This window comes from Talpa europaea (assembly GCF_964194135.1).
Source record: "Talpa europaea genome assembly, chromosome: 11".
Lineage (NCBI taxonomy): Eukaryota > Metazoa > Chordata > Mammalia > Eulipotyphla > Talpidae > Talpa > Talpa europaea.
The window spans coordinates 93,620,711-93,645,356 of NC_140078.1; the positions used below are offsets into that span (position 1 = coordinate 93,620,711).

Here is a 24,646-nt window from a genome sequence, read left to right on the forward strand (position 1 = left end):
TAGCAGTGCAAAGGCTCACCTATTTAACTGCAGGTTAATGTTTTGAAAGACCGCAACATTTACTCCAGAAAGTGATGTTGTTTGTATGTCATGATTAGAAAATTTGACTTTCATTCTTTATTCCACTTAATTACACCACTGTCTCTGAATGGATGGGCTAGTCCAACGCGGGGCTTATGCTGGAAGATTCCTCCCACCTTCTGCGTGTTTGCTTGGACCAGGTGAGAAGCAGAGGGCAATTTTCCCCTCCTTACTTGAGAAAAAGTCATCATTTTCCCCAGAATAGAAATCATTGCTTTTTAGCCGTAAGTTCCATCTGCATTCATGCTTGGTCATTTTGATGGACTTTTATTCTTGATCATTTTTTTTACTAATACATCCTTTAGATAAGAAAAGACACATCTTGTCTCCGGTGAAGCTGAGCTACTTTTTACCATCAGGCAGCTGTCTAGTCAGTGGGGAACAGCACCCAACAGGACTGGAGGAGTTCTGCCAGAAGCCTTAAATGTCTGCTGAGTTTAGAAAACCGTAACATTGTTTTGATCCACAAAATTTATAGGGGACTGGAGAAATGTGGATGAGCTTGGAGTAAGTAGAGCAGGAGAGGTGTTTCTCTCTTCTCACCCTCATCCAGGAGACCTAACTCTTACTCTTATTTTTTAACAATTAAACACCAAAGTAGCATTATTTCATTTAGTTTAATGTTGGGAACTTACCTCGGATTCTAACAGCCGGCTCTGCAGTTGGTAACATGGCCCTGCAGGGGCGAGCGTCGCGAGGCCCTGCTTGGATGTGTGGAACAGATGGTTTCTGACACCAAAGACCAGTAGTTACGGTCTAATTTTCTTTTCTATATCTATCTTCATAAAACCCGTGTAAAAAGAGCCACCTCCAGTATTTGTTAAGCCCATTTCTGCCATCTTTTCTCAGGAAACTCCATAGAGATGGCTCCCAAAATGTCTTCAGAGGAGCAAGGAGTTAAATGTCATATTCGTGCTCAGGTAACCGAAAAGAATACAATTCTCAACATGGCTTCTTCCTATGTCCTAAGTGGTGCTTTTTAGGAGAAATTTTTTTCCAGCATAGGAAACCGCTGAGCAGAGTCCAGGAGGTATTTTAGCAGCAGGGGGATTTCCAGTTAACTTTCAAGTATGCAAAAATTCCTTGTGTGTGTTATTTTTAAATATTTTTGGCACCAAATAATTCCTTGTTAATGGATTTGGGCCACTTTTAAAAATCCCTAATATTAGTATTTTCTCCTCTCCTTAAAGGGGAAGCAGCAAAAACGGAGTATAAATTAAAACTCCGTTAAACCAAGACTAGCACAAAGCAGCAGGGATGCTCCGTGCTTTAAAATGTAAATGAACTCAAGGACGGGCATCCTGTTATCTCTGCACTGAGCCATGAGTCAAACTAGATGCAGCTCCACGTGCCCAGCTCGTCCTACTTAGTAACAATTCAGTCTATGGCTTATCTATGGCTTATGGTTCCAGGCTGGAAGCTCATTCTCAGCTAAGTTTATGGCTCAGAAATTTCCCCTAACCTCTGCCTCTGACTTAGAATTAGAAATTCTGTAACTACAGTCTTAGAACTTAAGGGAAACAGGCAATGCCAAATGTGCGGGTGCTTACCCAGTCAGCCCTCTGGCCTCGACAGGGCTCATCACGCCTCATGTCACCCTTTCTGAATGACAGGATTTTCCAGTAGTTTTGTTGTTTGCCTGCCTAAACAATAAGTGTAGTGAATCGTGAAGCCAGACATAAGCATTGCAAGCTCTCATGTAATTAAGAAATACTTCCATTCTCTGTATTTTCCCCAGATTCAATTTATCGATTCAACTTTTTGGTTCTGTAGACTCATGTAACTCATTGAACACCGTACATCCTTGCGTGAGTGGATGACAAATGAATTAGGTTTGTGTATAAACAATAAAGTTGAAAGGTTTATCTTAATAGGAGAGGCCAATTTGGTCTTTCATCAAAAATATAAGTTTTGTCATGTTTTTGAGTTTAATCCCTTTTTTCTTTTTCATGCATTTAACAAATAACTACTCCGGACAAAAGCTGATGGACCAAGTTTCAGGACTGATTGTAGAGCCTATTAAAACAGTAATGGTGGCCAAGAAGAGATCTATTTCTCTAGTGCTGAGACACGGGAGATCAGTTCTGCAGTGTTCTAGTAAGGCAGAGCATAAAACAGGAAGAAAGGTAAGAGCAGGAAGGGCAAGACACACAGAGGGCAGAGAGCTGGGGTAGGCCTGGCTCTGTCACTGATTCTTTACAACTAAGTCCATTTCTGTACAAGAAGTGCTGCTAAAATTTTTTTCCTATCCTAAAGTTAACTTAAAAATAGCAACAAAAGGCCCTTAAGATGTTTGAATAGCATTTTTAATAGCAAAAATGTGTTTGTAGCTTACAGCCATCCTTTCCAATACAAAGTAAACAGATATGTCTTAGCACTTTAAATTCCTTACCTCTGTGACATCAAATCACCTGACACTGGCCTGGCGGACTCTCGCAGAGATACACACGAGCAGATGAGTGCAACTTCCTTAACCACCTTGGGTGGGATTTGTTTTATCATAAAACAGTAACATGATTTTTTAAAAATTAATCAAAATGAATCTCTTCTTGCTTCTGTTCTCTAAAAATACCTGTTCTCTTGAGTGTATTTATAACTTTATTACAAATTATACAAATCACTAGGTTTTCACTTCCACACCTTAACAATCCCATCTCTAGAAGCGGTGACGATGAAGCCCTGTGTTGTCTGGAACGTGGCGACATCAGTGATGATGTCGTGGTGACCCACAGGCAAAGACTCTGGGCCCCTCCGAGGCGTATCATCACTCGGTCCTACCTTCTGCTTATTCTGAATTTCCTGTTTTGTGGTTAAAAATGAAGGAGAAAGTAGTAGTTAAAAGGCTGTACCACATATTCTGCCTCGTCTCAGTCTGGCTTCTGGGAGAGGCTGTTGAAACTAATGCCTCTCGTGAAATGAGTAAAGAGAGTCCAAAATGATATTCTAGGTTTCCAAGTCACTGGATTCCATGATTAGCCACCTAATACATACAGATTATTGGCCTGTATATTAGTTTATCTTTTGTCAACATCAAGATAAAAAGCAGGTGTCCTGGCATTTCTACAGCTGTCTTGAAGGACGCGTGCTATCACCTACCAAGCACTTACTGGCTAAGGGACTTCCAGGTATGAATCTTTTTTGCTGCTTATACTAGCTGCGTGATCTGACAAATTACTGAGCTTCCTCATTTGTAGAAAAAAAATAAGAGTTACACACTTACTTTGTCCTAAGACCATATAAGAAGGTGCTTACTTCGAGCTCTACACTCACATGTGCACCTTTTATGTGCATCATACCTTAATACAACATTTTTTAAAGTACAGAAAAGTAAAAATATACTTCTTAAACTCATAGTTCCACTCCTGGCCAAAGTGATTTTAATCAACTCAAAAAGACTGCTTGTACCTGGACGACTTCAGTGCCTTCAATTATCTTCCTGTAGTAGGACACAGATGGAGAAGTAGTACTTCCTGCAACAACATAGGACCTCTCTGGGTAAGCCAAGTCCCAAAACCTGGGGGAGAGGAAATGAGGTGATAATCTCAGCAGGAGAAGGGAAAAATAATCACTGGTTTACATTCATCCAAGCAACAGCATATTCTTTAGCATTAGGAAAACAGAATTTTCTCGAAATTAACACCACGTAGTGTTAACCATAGTGTCCACATTATATTACCAGTTACTGTACCTTATTTTCATGTCTGAACCAGCTGTTAGCAGGATGGGATTTCCATCTGCAGGACTACAGTAGATCCCATGGACACTGTGAGGAGACGGCTTAAAAGAAATAGACATTAGTCAGATGACACATCAGAGTTCCGTAAATGATGCCAATGAGGAGACGAATACGTGCATCTTGGATATGTCTGTCTTTGGAACTTTGTGTTCTGCTTCCTAAAATGTTCTATTTGGGATGATAAGGACCCTGACTAAAACAATTCTCTTTAATTGCCCAGTGTCCTTCATGGGTGAAAAACAAGTGTGTAAGCGAGTCGTGTTCCACACTTCACACTGGGCTTTTCCCAACTAACCCAGATTTTACCAGGGTTCCCAAGGGACACCACACACCTTAGAGACACTGGGACACCTAAGGGATTGCAGAGCACCCACGGCCCCCTAGTTTGTTTGGCAGAATGTCGAAGTGCTCAGGATGTAGGAAATGACATGGATCTTTAGAATAAAGATAAAGGTCAAACCTGTATCTCAGAAAGTGGAGGTGCGCTGCTCGCCCAGAGGGTGAATCTCCTGTCACCGGTCTCCATGTCCCACATGGACACCTCGTTGTTGCCCTGCACAGCTGTGGGAGACAAAGGCCAGGATCATTACTCACCCAAGAACAAGCTCAGAGCTTGGCAGTTCATCCTTTCTCCCCGTCCTGCAAGAAGTTTTTGTGGCCTTGTCAGCAGACTGTGTGTGACCCACAGCAGGTGGCTAACAGCCCACCAGTGAGCACTCACTGGTGTTCAAACAAGGAGAACTCTGAGGAGGAAAGGTGGATCATAAACTGATTCTGCCTTCAAAATCTCTCCAGTCTAACAAAAAAAAATGGATTAGACAAGGAAGGACAAAGTTCCACTGAAGGGGAAAAGAACCCCGCCCGTGGATGAGAATCAGGACAGAGATGTTTTCACCAGGCCTGCAAGAACAGGTAGAAATCATTTTAGGCAAAAAGACTGCAATGAGGAAAAAAAATCTCTGGGTATCGTGGAGACACGGGAATAATAGGTTTCACGGCAGCACATGTGGGAGGTGAAGGCAGAAAAGTGACTTTTGAGCAGAGGGAATTACAGTAGCACAGGCGTCACTCCCTCACTGGTGCTTACTGAGCCAACATCACTTCTGTGAGCTAATCACTGTCCTAGACACTTAACAAAAAGGAAAATAATGTAAAAAAAAATTCCATTTCATGAAACTTATATTCTCAGTGGCTGGGCAGCAAGGCAGTCATCCCCACTTGCACTCTTGAGGTTGGCCTGCATGGGCCCCAACACCACGCTCCTGCCCTCTGGCTTCTAGATGGGTTCAGCCTGTGGTCCCTGCCACCACCTTGATCTTAGCAAAACTTAGTCTGAATTTCTGGCCTCTTAGAATTATCGGAGAATAAATGTGTGGTGATTTGTTACAGCAGTCAGAAGCCTGAGTAGGAGAGCAAAGGGGTGGCTGAGAGTCAAGCCAGACACCTCAAGGTGCCTGAAAATCATTGCTCCACTGAATGTGGCGTTTGCTACTCAAATTCTTTGCATACTCCAGTTACCACCCTCCCTGCCTTCTGCTCTGCTAGTACTAGCCCTATTTTATTGCACTATCTTATGAAGCTCTCACACCCACGCCTTTGTAAACAGGTCCTCTGAAAATAAAGCTTGGATTTTCCAACCTTGGGTGCACCGTTTCCTGCTGGAATGCTGACTAAGACAAGTGGCAAGGGGGCAAATCCCATAAAGCTTCTGGGCCAGGGTGAGGAGTCTGGTTGTCTCTTGGGATGAGAATCCAACAGACTAAGGTAATGGGCAGAAGAATCCAATAGAAGGGAACGGGCAGGAGTCAGAAGACACTGCATTAACAGAACAGAGGTGACGGTTGTCTGGACTAGAAGGACAGGAGGACAGTGCCCAGATGTGGATATATTTCAAGATGTACCACACAGCAGTGGCTTATGGTCTGAGAAAGAAAGCTCAACAGCAGGTTTTTTCTGAGCACCTAGCATAAAAGAGCTACCGGCGACTGGGAGAATGCCATAGGCAGAGCAGGTCTGTCTTGGGGTGAAAGAGAGTGGTGGGGACTAGCCGAGAGGAAACCAAGTGTTCAGGTTGGACCTGTTAAATTTAAGACGGTGTATCAGATACCTTTGAGGAGATTTTATATAAACAGGTATAACAATCTAAACGAACATGGTATGTAACACTTGGGGGGCAGTGGAGTAGGAAGACAGCGTCCTGGGCAGACCACAATTTACAAGTCAAAGATGAGGAGGAACCCGCAATTCAACAGACAGGAGACCCGAGTGATGTTTTTGAAATGGGGTAAGGACAGTCTTTCAGAGAGGAAGAAACCAAGCAAGTGTTGAGAGAGGGTCAAGCGAGGACCACTGAATCTGACAGGACGGCCTTACAGCGCGCGCTGGACCACGTGTGTGAGACCACAGCGAGGAGCTGGAGCTAGACTGCGTCGCGCACTCGGCCGTGTGCCAGGCTGCATCTTTGCCTATTTTATCTCAGAATTTTCCAGCCACATTTTCCAGATGAGGAAAATGAGTTTCCCAGACTTGCCCAAGAATTCATGCAAAAAAGTGTGACTGCCCGATGAGGGACAGGAAGCTTGTAAGAAATACAACAGAAGAGTTGAGACATGGCTGCCGCGAAGGCTGCATTAAGGCGTCTCACTTCATTTCTAGGTTAGTTTTAACAAAAATCGTGGAAGTGGGGAAGTAAAACAGAAGGGGCAATGGTGGCAGACAGGAGTGGGCGGTTGATGAGATCATGATTACACGACAGGTACCAGAGGTGGGGACTTCCATAAACAGACCAAAATCAAGCAGTCAGGTCACATGTAAAATAAAAACTTAAGAATAGGAATCCTGGCGGCAGGATATTTTGCCCTTTCCAAGAAAATCCCCCCCACTTACCTGCAATCACCCAGGACTGATACAAAGGATGCATTGAAAGGCGCCTGATCCGAGCTCTGGAAGGGTGGCAGTGACTAGAAATTGGCAGCTGGAACCTCATGTCCCAACAAGCCATAGTGCCGCTGCTTGTTCCTTAAAGAAAATAAAGCCACAGAGCACAGCGGTTACAGCTACACGAAGGGTAATCACGTTACCTTATATGAACATACTTTAAAACAGTCAACTAAGAAAAAGCCTGTTCCCGTGAAGCTATCTCCCTAATTTCAAACAGCCTCTCTAGCTGTTAAATAACAGGTACAAAAAGGCTTATCACAATACTGCGGTATTGTGACTGTGAGCGGTCCAGTGACTGTGAATGGAAAAAATTCATTAATTACTGGTACTTAATGTCAGAGGCACCCAAGAAACAGGCCTACACAAGGAATAAAGTGAACCTGCTACATCAGTGTTGAGACCGCCTTCCACCAACAGGCGTGTGCCCCTGGCACTCAAGGAGCACCTGACCAATCTACAGCAGCGCCAGCTTATAACTGTTGGATCCAGTCACATCTGTGAGCCTTTTTCTCCAAACATCCTGGAGACAGAGATGGTGTCCAATCACGGCAGACCTGGGGTGGGCACCTGCGCATCTGCCTGTGACAACTTAAACTCCAAAGAACACCCCCCCCACCTCAGTGCCTACGCTGACACTAAATATATTCTTAGGTGGTCTCCAATTCCAGTGGAGAGACTGGTGAGGGGGAAAAGTGGGCAGCAAGTCCCCTGTGTCACTCTCAGAGCTGCAGGTGGCACTGGCTGCCCTCCTCGGAGCTGACCAGGACACCTGTGAGTCATCATTGCCCTTTGCTGAGTGCAGATCTAGTCTCCTAGGCCTGGTGTTAGACTGCAGACAATTTACACAAAAGGCAAAAATGACTATTCCGCATAAACTATACAAAGTAATAAAAGGAAAGGGCAATGTGACACATGTAGGTTAGGAAATCTAGAAACCAGAGCACAATTTAGAAACACAGTGGATTTATAATCCTAACAAGAGTGCCACGTGGGCAAAAATAATATGCGGGACCTTCTCAGGGGCAGGCCCAAAGCCTTATGGGGGGGGAAATGAAACTAACACAGAGGAAAGCCAGTCGCACGGTATGTCTTCAGCCTTTGAGGAAAGGGGCGTGATGAACCCTATGGCAGGAAGACATTGTTTAGCTCCTTCCTCTACCAAGCAGTGCGATGCTGCTTATGAAGCCCCCAGAACAGCCCCCGCCCGGATGAGCCCCCTCTGAAGAGGAGTTAAGTAGCTTGCCTGAAGCTGCTGGAATTTAAAACCAAGTGCACCCAAAATTCAAATGCTGCCATGCATAAACCACGCCTGCAGCTTTCCTAACAGAAGAAGAACATCAGCAAATTTGATCATCATAATTTTTAAAGTAAATAGGCTCATTTAAGAAAAAGGAGAAAGAGAAAATTGCTTTATGTGTTGGGATACTGATTTCACGCTCAAATCTTTTTTAATGAAAAAAATTAAATTGCAAGTGATTACCACACACTAATTATGAGGAAAAAAAAAAAAAGACGGGAAAAAGCTTTCCAAGAAGGCCATTTCAGGCATTAGCAGCATTCAGAACGCAACGACGCAGCAGCCAGCTCACCGATGCAGAGCCAGCACTGGTGGATGTCCACAGCAAAGGAAGTGATGAGGCCAGACTTCAAATCGTGCTTTAGTGTCCACGCGTTGCTTGAAGACCTGAGGTCCCAGCCGACCAGAGAGCCGTTCACAGTGGCGTAGGCCAGAACAGACTGGGCCCCGGAGTTGAAGTGGTGCATGTCCACCACGCAGCCATCTTCCTTCTGGTCTAGAATCCTAAAGAAACACCAAAAAGCAAAGACGTTGCCAGACACTAAACACACAACACCAGTGTCCATTTAGGATGAATGTACCTGCTGCCCATCGCCAAGAAACTTAAAACTGACTCTTCAAGACAATGACAACTTTGGCGTTATTAAAATAATTCAGGTGCACAGAAGTTACAAAATAATACAGAGGATGGTGTCTGTATATTCTTCACCCAGCTTCCCCCTGTGTTGACACTCAGATAAAACCACAGGGCGCTTATCAAAACTAAGACATCAACCTTGGTGCAACACTAGAAAGTAAAGAACATTTGGATTTCAGCAGTTGTTCTACTAGTGTCCTTTTTACCCTTCCAGGTCCCAAGCCAGGATAGCACGTGGCATTTACCCTTAAGTCTTCTCTACTCGTGACAGCTCCTCAGTCTTTCATGACTTGACATTCCTGAAGATTACTACTTAGTTTCTTGATAGACTGTTCCTCAATTTGGTTTGCCTTGTGTGTTCCCCCAAACAGAATGAGTTTATGTCTTACTGGGAGGGAGAGCACAGGAGTCACATGCCCTCTGAGCACACACAGGAGGAAGCAGCACGTGTGTGACTGATGTTAACCTGGCCATTTGCCTAAGGTGGAGTCTCCAGGCGTCTTCACTAGACGCTTATTTCTCCACTTGTGAGTACTAAATATTTAAGTGAAACACTTTTGAAATTATGCAAAAATCCCAATTCTGCTTAAATTCTGCCCACTAATTTTAGATCTTCTGATTATGCCTGTGGTGTTCTAACACTGACTGGTTCTTATGCTTACTGAATTCTTTTGTAAGGAAGAGTTGTCACCTCTAATTTACTCATGTGCTGCTTGTACCAGTACGGACCTATGGATATGGATTTTGTTCTCAGCACAGCCCAGTGCCACCACTACTTGTGTGGCCCACAGTGTCCCAACTCTGGCCACAGGAAGCTCTCCAGGCTGTAGTTTGCTGACTCCTGTCTCGGATAAACAATTCTATTTACAAACATTCTAATACTGACTATATTCCTCTTAAAGCAATGCAAAGTACCAAAATGCATGCGAAAAGGTACCACAAGTAGCTCTCCAGTGACATTACAACAGTGGAGCTGAATGAACAAAAAAAAAAAAAAAAAAAAAAAAAAGGCTCACGGCAAGTTCCCTTGGAGCACACCATCAGGCAGTGACGTCTAAACTTCCAGGCTCTCTCTCCCACTCTGGGTGTCACGTTAGGGTACAAACAGCAACCTTCACAGTGAAAACTGCTGTCTGCTGAGAGGTGCCTGGCGTGACTGCCAACACAGTCACAGCACGTCTTCCAGCAGGTCTTTGTTAATTTACATGGTGCTCAATCGGTGTGTTGCTCTATGTCATCCTCTGCTGAGATGACTTTCAACTGGCAGTATCTGTTTTGCAGTTAAAGGCCATATATAATGCATCATGACAAAAGTCTCAATCCATCAGTAACACTAAAACAATATAAACAATTAAAATCCTAGGTGAGCCAACAAATGTCCTTTTTTGCCTTACTTCTGACCCCATGGTGATGACTTATAATCCACTGAACTATCATCATCTGCTCTTTCTGCTTTCCCCTGTGGGGCCCACCACCAATGGCGGCCGTGCCCTACTGACCAACCTGATGTGGATGGCTGGGTCTCACCTCCTTCAGGCCTTCTGCCCTGACCCCTGCAGGTTGGCGCCTTGGCCCTGTGATATGGCACATGATCACACAGCACTGACACCATCTGTTGCCTTGTCTGTTACTCCACCAGCGTGTAGTTTCTGAGAATACGTTACATGACTTTGTTTTGGGGCTCCTCATTGTGTGGCACATACTGGGCAGAATGTTAGCCTTTAAATATCTTGCCGTGCACGAGTAATCTGTAAGCAGCCACAATGTGTAAGATGGGAAGCAAATTCTTGAATAAAATCAGTGTATATTTTGTTTTAAAATAAGCAAATCATCTGACTAAATGTCCACTCCAAGTTCAGAGGCTTTAGTGCTAAGTGATTGTGAAATACTGGTAACATTTAATTCCATAGTGAAGACGCAGTCTCAAAATCATTCAGCTAGAGTTGGGCTTTTAGTAGTTGAGACAAAAGATTATTCAGACAGATTCCAGACTGGGAAGAGCATCAAGTTCAAAGCCACCACCCTGACCTTTTGATAAAGTGGAAGAAAATCAGATACGTATGTAGTTTTCTGAAATCACATGTGATAGATCTGAGCTGGAAACAGTCTTATTTCATGTATTTAAAAACAGTATAATGTCTAGTAGGCCCTGGCTGACCCATACTCCATTAGGGAGAGAGTGTTCAGTGGCCCTTGTCCACTCAACACTGTTTAAAAGACATGAAAGACAGATACCTGCTTTGTAGAGGATGGATCTTAGGAGACTTGGGCAGCTTAGATGCCTCAATTGCTAGAAGCTGGACAGCCCCGTTGTCAGACGCGATGGCCAGGTAGTGGGAGCCCTGGCAGAACGTCAGCGTCTTGACGCGCCCTCCGATCCGATTATATGTAAGAATAGACCTGCACATGGGAGAGGTGACAGCGTGTCCGAAAGGGTCACAAGGGCATTTTCATGAACATTAAATAGCTATGAGATTAACAAACAATTACTAGGTAGACGTCCATTTCATTTCCTTGCTCTTATGACCAAAGAAAAGAATCTGTCTCAAAAGCACTGGTACAAAAATCATTTTTACTTCCGCTATTTTCAAAAAGTCATCTTCACACACTCCCTCCTCACAGAAGAACTGCCCGCCTCTCCGTTTGGACTTCCCCGCATGCGGTCCTGCCACAAGTTCTCCTTCAACTCTTAACCCTGCCCTCAGCCCTTCGGTTATTCCATAGCCCCCGAGATGCCGCGTGGCCCAGCAGGAAAAGCACTGGCTTTAGAGCCAAAAAATCCAGTTCCACTGCCGACTACCTCCACGACGCTGGCCAAGCCGCTCAGCCTCCTCAGGTCATAAATGAGATCCCTCTCGACCTAACAGTGGGTCAGCGGGCATCTTCTCCTTACACAGCAGTAACCAGTGCGTCATTTTCTCACTTTTCTCTTGCACGTTCTCCAGTGACTGCAAGTGTGTCCTCTGTAGTCTACTCTCAACACACAAGTCAAAATGACTGTTGAAAATCTGACGTAGATCATGTTTTACTTCTGCTTGGAATCTTCCAAAGGCTCCTTAACTTATTCAGGCTGAAGTCTTCCACAGCACCCTACTCCCCGCTCTTGCCCGCTCTACTCCAATCACGCCAGCCTTCCTGCTCTTCCTCCAGCACGCCAAACAGCCTCCACATCAGGGCCGTGGCCATCCCTGTTCTCTCTGCCTGAAATGCTCCTCCCAAGACATGCACGTCTCTTTCGCTCACCCTTGGCAGGTCTTTCCTCAAGTGACATCTTCTCTGCGAGGCATTCTCCAGGCCACTTACTTAAAATTCAACCCCATGCCACCCGACTGCATTCCCTCTGCCTCGTTGCTATTGTATTTTTCCCCAGAACATGTTTACCATCTGCCATCCTATAGACTGTAGTTATTAATACTGTTTGTCTGACATTTCCTACTAGAAGGGAAGCGCCCCAGAAGAGGGATTTTTGTCCATCTCTCATTGCTGTATCCCTTGACACCTACAACAGCGCCTGTCAGAGTAAGCGCTCGATAAATACGCATCTCCTCCAAGCACATGTTACCTGGTAGTGGTTGTCTTCCCCTCCATCTTTTGACTGTTCCAGATTTTCACTGTGCCGTCATTTGAACATGTAGCAAACAGTGAGTGTTCATCAGAGACTCTAATTCGATTCACAGCAGATTTGTGTTCATGAAGATGTGCAACAAGTAGCCCTTTGGGACGCCATCCTAAGGACAAGCAAAGGAGTCTCAAACTATAATTTACCAAGGCCGGCCTCCCCTCCCCCTCCCCCACTCCGTCACCAGCCGCCAGCACGAGAACAATCAGACCGAAGGGACCAAGAGCTCGCCCACACGGAGGCGTCTGCTGGACCTGGGCAGATACCAACGTAGTGATGTTCAAACAGCCTTAGAAAGTCTGCACTTGGGGCCATCAGCTGATGACTGAGAAGGGACGACTCTCACTTGCTTCCTCAAAAATCTCATTACTTGCTCAATGGCAAAAGGTGAAATGATTATCGTGACCCAGAGAAATGAGTCACTAGAGAGGGAGTTTGAGTCTGAAACTCTCAAAGACCCAGGCCCACCATACCAGATATGTGACCCTGAGGAACTTACTAAAACTCCCTGAACTTCAATCTCCTCAAATGCAAAATGAGGGAAATATTAATCCAAAGAGTGACTATGGATAAAGGAGATGTAGAGTCTGATGCTGCCCCAGGCTCATAGTCAACACCCAAATCTTGACATCCTCTACACTTGTAATATTTATTCTATGGCATCGACATGTTAGTATAAATGGTTTTATAAATTATAGCTTCAAAATGCCCACATATTTTTTAGTACTTTCTTTATAATATCTATACTTTTGTTTTATTGTTTATACTTTTTGCTTATGATTAATTTCCTCTAATAAAGTGCAAATTCTGTGATGCCACAGACTATGGCCTTATCCACTGACAGGTACCTAGCATGTTCCTGGTTTGTAATTGTCTTCACTGTTTGATGAATAACCTTTTATGTTCTAGTAAATATATTATCTAGTAACATTTAATATTACTCAATTTTAAAATAAAGCAAAAGAGAAAGCTCTGCTGAAGATCATACAGTTTTGGGAACCAACACTGTGCCTAATTAAGTCATAACAATGTCATTGTAGGAAGAAATTATTTCTTTTTACCAAAAAACAAAAATGAAGCCAAGACAACTGCCAGACTTGGCTGACTCTAAAGATAAACTAATCATCTCCCTTTGGATCTCTAGTCACGTTTGTGGCCAGAACAGTTGATGTGATTTCAGGAAGGGCAGGCTGGATTTGAAAGTGATCAAAAACACTTCTCCATGAAATCCAGATAATCTGCCAGAATAGTTTGAACATTTCCTGATAAAGAAAACTGATGTCACACAATCACTCAAGTGTGGAAAGAAAAAACCCCCAAAGTGCAATACTCATTGAACTGTTTTCCCAAACTACAAAATACTGTGATTATTGAATAAAATGTATAGTCCCACGTAAGTGGAGTGTAGAAAATGCCACATAAGTATAGATTCTATCATAAAATAGTTTATGGTCAACATTTTTAGGGTTTTAAAGCAGGGCTGGTAATAATACCCAACCATATTATAGAACAATTTGAACATTCCAAGATATTTTGATAAAGATTTATGCAACCAGAATCTCGACTCACCACCTGAACATATTTTTAAAATCTTTAAATCACTGGTCTTTATTGGCATTTTCCCCGAGTTCACATGGGAGCCCAAGGGAAGGCACATGAATTTTTAAATCTCTGCACCCAAACACAACATGCATTTCTTCTCAGAGGTAAAGTTAAATTTTTATTTAAAAAAAAAAAAAAAAAATATATATATATATGTTCTCACTCATAGCAGGAATTTAGAAAACCTAAATAAGGCACCAGGAAAAAGACTAATTATAATAAAGTAAAAATCAAAATCAACAAGCAACTATAAACCAGAGACACACTACGGGGGAGGAGGGAATAGGATCAAAACATGGTGGGAATTGTGTGGGGACTATAACCAAGATGAAAATGCACACATTGTGCAAAAATGAAAAATGATATAAAAAATATATAAAATTTAAAAATAATAAAATAATAAAATAAAAAATAAAGTATCCATTATTTTCTAAATGTTTTGTCTTTTTTTTTTAAAAGAAAATACATAGATGTTAAACCCTTCAGAAATTAGGCCAGAATCTATTTTAGGAAGCCTGAAATTCAATGAGAATGTGGCATAAACACCAAGCAGGTGAGTAAAACCTACCACTGCAAATGGGGAAAATGAACCCCATTTGCAATGGCCCCCAGGGCTAGGAAGACCCCACTCTACAGATGATGACTTAAGATTTCGCACTTATCGCTCCTTCCTATGGGCTTCCACTGCTAGTTTTGTTTATTCCTTCGCCCAGCAATGATCAGATTCTCCCATTACACTAGGCCTCAGCGCCTGGGACGGACAACAACTACCCGCTGTGGCACTTTACCCGGCGGTGGTGGTTTACTCTCCCACTCTGCGTTCTCCATCATCTGCTTGGCTATCCTCTCCGCCGTGCACTGCTCCCGCTTCTGCTGTACGAGCTGTTGGAGTTCTGTTTTGCAAGTTGTGATCCGAATCTGGTAGGTGGACGGTAAAATTGTACTACTTAAAACCTGTATTGTTGGTTTTCTATTTTGGACAACTGTCACTTCTGGAACCTGCAAAACAAACAGAATTATAAGTACTTATGTCAGAACGTACCCATGTTCTCTCTAGCCTTGGCCTTACTTACCTATCAGTTTTTAAATCTATTTAAATACAATGACATGTTTTCAATGAAAATCTAGTTAAAATGAAGTTTAACCACAAATATTACATTTCCAAAGACCTACATTATTTTTAAAAATTATCATTCAACAGAAAACCTTATAAATTAAAAGAGCAGAATTTTAATTTCTCCACTGGTTCAATTAGTTTTTCATCTAAAATATGACTGGCTAGGAAAGAGTTATCTTAATCTATAAACTTATTTCAAGTATGTCAAAATCACCATGACATTTCTCACACATGGCAAACCTGGGACTTTTCTTCCAAGAAATATTTCTGCTACATTACAGATATAACTGTTACATTAGGGAAAGAATAAAAGACTTAACAGGCTCACTGGAACCTAAGTATAATCACAGTTCATAATGATGTCTTCAAGCCACAATTTGAAATCACTTTACTGGTGAGTACTTTAAAATAATACCTTCTTCGCTGCCTTCAGTAACTAGATTTCCTCTTGGCTTGAAATTAAAGATAAACCTGTCTTAGAAAGCTGTCTTCCCTAAAGGACACTGTATTGATTTTCCCAGCACAGTATCCAGGCTTTTAAACATCTGAAAGAGCAGAATGGGAATGAGAGACAAAAGGACATTGCCTAGGTGACAGTACCTGTGGAGAAGTTGACAAAGGGGCACAAATGCCAGCGGAGGACTCAGAACGAGGAGGCTTCCCAGTCTGAATTACCTCCTGGTCACCCCCTTTAGGTAAGGCCTGTGGGATGTTTGCTGGTTCCAGTGACCCAAACATGCTTTTCCATTCTTCATTTACATTGGAGTCTTGTTTTACATGTTTTCTGGCTGAGAAAAAAAGATTCAGAATAGTTTGAAGGAAAGCTCTAAAACTGCTGTGCTTTTATTGCCTTTTGTTCTTTGATGGAGGGACAACAGTGCCTTCACATCCTATTTATTCTTTACAATCTAAAATTTATTTACTTTTCTGTATCAACTCATTAACTCACTTCATCTCTAGGGGAGAGCGAGCAGATGCACTTTCAAAGGTATTAATAACTAGACCTAACTGCTTCCTAGCTGCCCAAAGCTAGCTCACATTCCAGTAACCATTTTATCTGCAGAATCAACAAAAACTTTTCAACTGTCAGGATGTCTCAATATGATGTCTCAATTTCCAGTACTGGTTAATGGTGGAAAAAGATAAAAATACAGCAATCGCTATTCAGCCAGCTCCTGACTATAGACAGATGAGAACCCTCCCTGCTTTTTTTTTCTAAATCCTTGTCTGATTACAAGTATATTAACACCAAAATATTAGCACTGCCAAAATATTACAAGAATCACCCCTATAACTTTGTGAATTATATAGCTTGATGCTATGCTACCATTTTCCTTTGCCAAAATAAAATGGCACATTTCAATTATTTTCCTTTTTTTTCCCATTGGGAAAACACTTTTTTTTTTTTTTTTGGTGGGACCCTCGCCGGCGGCCGGGCAACGAACCGGTGCTGCAGAGGCTGTGGGTAGAGGCAGTGGGTAGCCTCGCAGCCCAGCGCTCAACTGCTGCGCCACCAGGGGAGGCCTGGGGAAAATACTCTTTTATATATTTCTTGACATGCCTGTCAAAGTGTTTCTTCAGAGAAATTTCCATAACTGAAGTGAGTCAAAATACATTACCTTCTAAAAAAAAGTATACTCAGTTTACCTCACAAACAATGTAGGAAAATGCCTTTCTCTCTAAGCCCTTGCTAACACTAGGTATCCTCAGTCTTTGCTAATTACATAACCAGAAAATGGCATCTCATTGTTTTAATTTGCATTTATTTAATTTGCACTTAATGATTTACCTTTTCAAACATATGCATTTCCATTCTTCTATCAGTTGTATATTCAAATCCTTCACTACTTTTCTTTTGGGGTAATTGCATTTCTGTCATTAATTTGCATGAGTGCTTTACATATTACAGATGTAAACCATTATTAATTTGCATATTACTTTATCCCAATTTGGCAGCCAGAGGTTTATTTTAAATACAATTCACCAGCTTCCCTCAAAATCTTATATTGGAATAGAGATTAAAAGGCTTGAAACAGAGACTGAAAGGAAGTGATTATACCTCCAGGAAAGGTTAAGGAAGAAATCAAAAGGTCTTAAAAACCTCCTATAGTCAACGTCATTGTCCTAAGAGCTGATGGTTGCCCATCTCTAGACTTCAAATGGTTAAGGCTGTTCTGATCGCAATTCTTCTATTTTACTGTTAATAACAAGACTGTTCACTTTACTGGATACTGCCTACTAATAAAAACCTAAAAACCTTATTTCACTTTTCATCTACTACTGGTTTGGAGAGGGTATGAAAAGGATTAAAAAAATAGAATCTTATTTTCAATCATTCACCTTCACAGAGGCAACATGATTTTACTTCAACAGCAGAGATCTGGAGTCAGGCTTTAGTTTGAATACTGATTCTGAAACATACAGAACCATGATTTTATCAGGTTACTTAATCTCTTAGTTGTTAATTCATTTCTCCACTTCCCCTCCTCCAAACTGTCCTGTTATACCATAAAGTCACTAAATTTGAAAGCACTACATCTGGGAAATGTGACTTTTTCATTTGTTGCCAGTTAGTTAAAATTAATCTTATGAAATAACAAGTCACACACACACACACACACACACACACACACGGAAATGTACTGACCTCGCTTGTCATCTGGTTCTTGCTTGGTTTTAACAAGGTCAACTTGCCTCCCAGTTATGCCCAGGGCTGCCAAGTCAATCACACCTTTCTGACTACTGTCATGAAGATGGCTCTGGTCTACTATATTGGCCTTTGCTTTATTAGATTTCATCATGAAGTCTTTCAGTGCCAAAAGTTTGTCTTCCTCTTCCTCTGTCATTCCCTAAAACCAAATACAAGTAAGTTTTAGCTTATTTTTGCAACTAACAACAAGCCTCAGAATGACGAACTAAAAGATCATAACACCCAATGTAAAACTGTAAGACAGGATAGTAAAATGAAGCAAGCAGGGCCTCCCCGGTGGCGCAGCGGGTTGAGCACAGTGTTGTGAAGGTGTCTGCAGCCTCTGCGGCATGGGTTTGAGTCCCGGCCAGCCAGGGAGATACCCACATGGTGCAGCAGACCTCAACTGTCTCACCCGCTGCTCCCCTCAGCAGTGCTTTTTGGTCGGTCTGCCTGTTCTGCTCCCCACTCTGTCTCTGGTGAACCCTCTCACCCTCCTGTGCCTCTGGCCTGTACCCCAGCTCTTGTATAAATAAATAAATCTTTATTCATTCATTCATTCATTCATTCATTCATTCATTCATTTGTTTTTAAAGAATGAAGCAAGCAAAGGTAAGAAAAGAACAAAGTATTGACAGAACAGCCTACTACTCTGATCTCCCAGAACACTCCATTAGGGCACTTTTTATTTGTATCATGATTTACAACCTAACTTTCTATATAATTATAATTCATCTTTGAACTCTCTAAAGAAGCTAATACAGTGCCTGACACCTAACAGATCTTTAATATATAACTTGGAATAATAAACATACAGCATCTAAACAAAAATCCTGGAAATACAATATTTAGCATGTTATATATAAGTGTACCTACCTCAACTTTGCACCTAGATGTGCTGAGAATGTTAAATGAGACACTGTGTGAAGGCCTTCTAGTATATAAAAAACATGATGCCAGCTCAAGAACTGCTTGGCATGCTGGCTGGGTTGCAAATGTAAGCAGAATACCCACTAAAATCTGACTGCCTAAAGTCAAACTCAAGCTCTATTCCTTAGTATCTGTGATATTCAGTTACCCAGTTTCCCTGTGCCTCTATCTGTAAGATAAAAATAATTACTAATACCCATCTAGGGCCTCCCCGGCGGCGCCAGTTTAATCCCCGGCTGACTTGAGGGTCCCACGTGACGCGACAGACCTCTCCTGCCTCCCGCTGCTCCCCTCAGTAGTGTGCTTCAGTCCTTCTGCCTGTTCTGCACCCTGCTCTGGTGAATCCTCTCACCATCCCACGCTTCTGACTGTACCCAGTGCTTGTGTAAATAAATCTTTAAAAAAATAATAATAATAATTACTAATACCCATCTTATAAGGTTATTATGAAATTTTAGTAAGTTAATCCACATAAGACACCCACAAGACATGAAACTGACAAGTCAATGCATACTAAATAATTTACGTAATGTAATGAGCAACTCAGTATTTTGGTAAACGGAACAGTTTTCTACATTTTCTAACCATCCACAAAATCCTCTACAATGTTTTTATTAAGCAAATTAAAAAAAACGAAAGAAATGGCATTCCTGAGGTCTCACCCTATAATAGAATCCCCACTGGCGTTTCAAGCAATATTGGCAATTCACAAGCACTGAGGAAACCAAACCCAGGAAGTTAGAGTTAAGAAATAACGAGATTAAATCGCATTAAAATAGTCAAAAAGGGATCATTTAGTGAATATTTCCTGTAATTCACTTATTTTCTCTTCTAAAAATTTGCTTAAGAGTTTTATAAGTAGAGTAAGAGTTCTAGTCCTTTTGTTAGTCTATGTTTTAGCTCATCAGGGGGCCATTTTAGTCCATGAAACAGAGTGCCATTGCGAAGAGCCATAAAAAGGACTGAAGTACATCAGCACACGCTACAACATGAAAGGAACTTGAAACCGCACACAAAAGGTCACATATTGTATGATTTCACTTATAAGAAATATCCAAAACCAGCAAATCTGTAGAGACAAAGCAAGGGTACTACTTTTTGTTGCCAGCTCTGGAAGGAGAAGTGAGTGGGGAATCACTGTGGTGGCTTCCTGCTGGAATGATGAAATCCTCTGAAATTCTATAGCGGTGATGGCTTCCCAACTCACAGGCATACTGAAAGCCAACGGACTGTACAGTTCAGGAGTTTTATTATATGTAAACTATATCTCACTTTAAAAATACTAGGAATGCACCATCGAAAGCACTTTAAACTCACAAGGACATTACATAAAAGAGAAACTGAAAGACACGTAACACATGAACCTAAATACAAACATATTCAGTAAAGCATCAGCGAATAAGCCACGTAAACAAATTATAAAATGTATTTTATATAACATTTATAGTACTTTATCTTATTTATAAAGTTATGTACTTATATAATAAGTACATAGTTATGTACTTATAGTTATGTACCATAGTTATGTACTTATATAATAAAAATATATTTAAATCTAAATACACGATCACAAAATTGTTTTGTCCAAAAATCCAAGAGTAAAGGTTTGGTGTGACAGGGGAATCAGTCTGTGTAGTTCATTCACAACATTAACAGAACTGAAGAGAAAACAACCATATAGTGATCTTGATAATTAAGACATTTGATAAAACTTAATTGCATAATAATCCTCTTAGGTAGTGATTTATTCCAGAAATGGAAAAGAATTTCTTTAATCTGATAAAAAGACTGTACCAAAAAAAAAAAAAAAAACTATTAACAAACACTACACTAACTTGTAAATCCTGGATAATACTGACAATTTTCCCAACGAGACAACAAGTACTCCCACTATCACCAGTTCCAGTCAACACTGAAGTTCCCAGTCACTGAAGAAAACAAAAGCATTCAGAAAAGGAAAAAAAAATGAATGATACTATTAATATTAACATATATATGATGGTGAATGTAAACATTCAAAAGTAACATACAAGCAGATCTTGAGAATTGGTAAGTTTTAAGAATTGTTAAGTTTTAAGAATTGGTAAGTTGCTGATATAAGATCAGTATCAAAATATTTTAAAATATATCAATAATAGCATTAAAAATCAAATATCGAAAATATTTATAATAAAAGATATATAAAACTCTACAAAGTAAACCGCAAAATGTTATTGAGGCACAGTAAAGATCTAATGAAAGGAAAACACATACCATGTTCCTCAACTAGAAGACAATACGTCAAGACTTCAATTATTGCCTGTAACTTCCAATCAACCCCAACCAACATACCAAGAAATGGGTTCCTTTTTTTTTTTTTTCAATAAAGTGACAAGCACATTTGGAAACATCATATGGAAAATGTATATGGAAATGCCAAAGTCAATTTTGAAAAAGGAAAACAAGCTCAGAGATTTTCCTCTAACCAGAGATTAAGAAAGTATCATATAATACAACCCTAAGTCTACAAATACCCACAGACTTCTGCTTCTGGCCATAAAGTAACAGGGACTAGACTTACTCTCCCACTTTTTTTTTTTTTTTTTTTTAATACAAGAGCCGGGGTACAGGCCAGAGCCGCGGGAGGGTGAGAGAATTCACCACAGACAGAGCCGGGAGAACAGGCAGAAGGACCGAAACGGGCAAGACAGGAGTGGTCTGCCACGCCATGTGGGAATCAACCTGGCCCACAGGGAATCGAACTGGCGCTGCAGAGGCTGCGGACAGCTTCACAGCACTGCGCTCAACCCGCTGCACCACTGGGGAGGCCCTACTCTCCCACTTTAAACAACTTTAAAACTGAACAAAAACCTCTGTTTTCAGACACTGAAAAAAGGTAGAATAGGACTGTGACCTTCAAGCTAAAGATGAGTGCCATGACTGTCCCAGTGTACTCTGGAGAGCTTCCAGGCCATCGAAGAAAGCAGCAACTCAAACAGTTCTGTAGACCCAAGTTCAAGAGACAGCTGAGAGTTCCAGGAGCCACAATGACTGAACATGTGGGGGCAAGAACTAAATAAGAGGGATCCAGCACTGAGCAAGAGTTTCAGAGAGCTAGAGGGGTCTCCTTAAGTCCTAGACTGAGTATTTTAATGAACTATGAAGCCAAAGAAAACGCAACCAGAAAACAGCACGTTTCAACCCGTTAACACAGTGCTGGGAATCATTCATGTTTCCACCAGGTAAAGGGGAACAACCTCTTATTAAACTCAGCATCATGTTCTCAGAAATCCTTAGTAGACAGGCTAAATTGGCCAGTGACCAAAGATTGCTCTGAATCTGTCTTAACAGCTTAAAGCAAAGTTTGAAAGGGATACACTGACTCCAAGTAACTTAACTGCACAAAGCTAACCCCATATAAAGGAATTCAGCACCCAACAACATAAAATTCACAATAACAAAATTGTGTGGATGACAGTCAGCAACTGGAGAAAAACTTACATCCTACCATCTTTTTGTATCTTTTCAATTTTATACCTTGTGTCTATACCACCAAATCAAAAATTACTAAAATCAAAATCATTGAAAAGTTAAAAATGTACTTGTCATTTAAATGCATGAAATCATTTTGTATTTGCTATTAATGCCTGATTAAACAGACATGAGTAAAACAGGGCGCTCTTGTAGATCAAACAGCCTGCCGTGTGTAATCTCCAGATGGTTAAGTCCCACTGAAAATCTGGACAACAGGCAAATTCCAACTCCATATGGGTAATGTTCCAAAACTCTACTTTAAGTCTAATATCTGAAACTCTGAACATATTTCCCCATTGAAACAATGCTAGGCTAGTCTAAAATGGCCTATTTTACCCATAATGTATCTCCAGTATAATCCTATACAAGACAGCGCTTGGAACTCCAAGCAAAAGAAATCTGTAGGAGTTTCAGATTCCCACATATGTCTTCACTCTATAGCCATCACAGGGGGTATAAGGACTCAATTCATACCTCCAAAGATGCTCCCCTGACCTCCCTTCCCTGGACTCTAAGTCTTTACAAGGAATTCCAAGACTTAAGCAGTGTGGGAAGACATCAAGGTAGAGAAAAAGCTTGCAAGGGGCTGAAGGAGATAAGCTGTGCATATGCTTTTTCCTAAGTCCATATAAAACATAAGCAAGTTCTCAGTCTTAGCCCTCTGTCCTGTGTTCGAGAAGCAAGATGGCATAGTACAGGAGCATGGATTTTGGTGTTAGACAAGTTTAGGTTCAAATATCAGCTTTTAAATTTACAGAACCATGTGAGCACAGCCAGTTAACTACCCTCATTGAGGCTCAGCTTCCCTATCTATGAAATGAGGATGACATCTGCTGAACCAAGCTAATTTTTTTTTAAGGTTTATTTATTTATTTATACAAGCACTGGGTACAGTCAGAATCGCAGGGGGGGTGAGAGAATTCACCAGAGCCAGAGCGGGGAGCACAACAGGCAGACTGACGAAGTACACTGCTGAAGGGAGCAGCGGGCAGCAGGAGAGGTCTGCACGCCATGTGGGACCCTCGCCCGGTGGCCGGGGATCGAACCGGCGCTGCAGAGGCTGCAGGTAGCTTTGTGGCCCAGCGCTCAACCGCTGCACCACCAGGGGATGCCCATGAACCAAGCTTCTTTAAAGTACACTCACAAAATGGAAAACACCAATTATAGTGGGCAACTCATTATAACGCTTCAAAAGAGATGGATCCCAGATATTCTGGCACGTTCACCCTTCTACTAGCAGCAACAGAAAACTCCTAACCCGGGGATCTCCTCAAACTAGTATCAGAAACAACATAAAACAGGCGATTACTTGTTCCTTGTTTTCTACTCATACATATGATTACATCAAACACTGACATTTCAGGGAATACAAGTCAATGAGTTTTAGTGATTTCATCATGGTCCCTGGTAATGGGGCTGACATTGAAGGAGTGCAATGGGGAAAGAACAGTAGGAAGTAAAAACTAGAACGGCTTACCCATGGCAGTGCCAACAATGTAGCAAGGACAAAAGCCTAGTACCAGGGGTTAGGATAGCTACATGAAGTAACTAATGACTTATTGTAAAAAGCAAATTTCAGGTTTTTAATTTAATATACAAGATTTGCAGGAGAGAAAAATACAGAGGCTCATATTATCCAAGCCCTAAAAAATATACCTAAATTGGAGTGGTTTTTATTGCATGGTGAAATTTTTTGATAAGAATCAGGAGAAATAACAAAAAAGTTTGATTCAACATCCATAAATTGCTTTCTGAAATATAAAATGCATCTTCTGTACAAGTCAAGGTTGAAAGAAGATTCAAAGAAACAGCTCATTGGAAATTCAAATCACATCAAATTAAGTATTCTAAAATATAGGAAACAGAACCACTGAACTGGAAGGGACATTCAGAGGCAACTGCAACCTCCAGGCAAATTTAGCCCTGAAAGAACCCCGAGGAGTCTATTCCACATGCAATCACCCAAACCAGCATCTGGGCATCGCACAGCACTGATAGTCAGTGACAACTACAGCACATGAAAGGAATTATATCCCAACCCCGATAAAATTCTCTCTGCAATTGAATTATTTTCTCATCTTTTTTCATTAGCCAACACATGAGTGACAAGCATTCTCTTAACCAAAACGTCCTACAGACTTTAAGATGGTCATTAAGGCTGTCCGTCAATATTTGCTTTATGGCTCATGGAGCATTTAGTCAGAAACAGTATTCTTTATTTCTAACCATTTTTATTCTTCTCTTGACTGCCCCAGGTGGCACACATCCCTCTTGAAACTGGATACTGAGACTAGTCTTATTATGTCTAAAGAGGTCTTCCAAATTAAAGATTACTTCCTGATCCTACCAAGATTTATTAATCGCTCCAAACTCATGCTCTTCTACAATACAGCAGTAAACTGGTTTATGCAATAAAACACACTCTAAATCCTAGTAATTTCAACTGTTTGCATAGAGTGGAAACTCTAAATTTGAGTCAACACGG

The 24,646-nt window shown here is 41.4% G+C and overlaps 1 protein-coding gene across 1 annotated transcript in view; it reads right to left on the bottom strand.

The window, feature by feature from the left end:
• Positions 1-2,709: 2,709 nt before the first annotated feature.
• PIK3R4 (phosphoinositide-3-kinase regulatory subunit 4) overlaps positions 2,710-24,646 on the bottom strand; it is a gene marked incomplete at both ends in the record, with an annotated part of 44,854 nt that continues 22,917 nt past the window's right edge. Inside the window, 11 exons of the mRNA XM_084246778.1 lie at positions 2,710-2,880; positions 3,487-3,595; positions 3,770-3,858; positions 4,278-4,378; positions 6,704-6,835; positions 8,347-8,558; positions 10,927-11,091; positions 12,254-12,419; positions 14,701-14,911; positions 15,630-15,813; positions 17,673-17,878. Of these exons, the coding sequence (XP_084102904.1) occupies positions 2,710-2,880; positions 3,487-3,595; positions 3,770-3,858; positions 4,278-4,378; positions 6,704-6,835; positions 8,347-8,558; positions 10,927-11,091; positions 12,254-12,419; positions 14,701-14,911; positions 15,630-15,813; positions 17,673-17,878 (1,746 nt within the window). The remainder of the gene's footprint in view (positions 2,881-3,486; positions 3,596-3,769; positions 3,859-4,277; positions 4,379-6,703; positions 6,836-8,346; positions 8,559-10,926; positions 11,092-12,253; positions 12,420-14,700; positions 14,912-15,629; positions 15,814-17,672; positions 17,879-24,646) is intronic.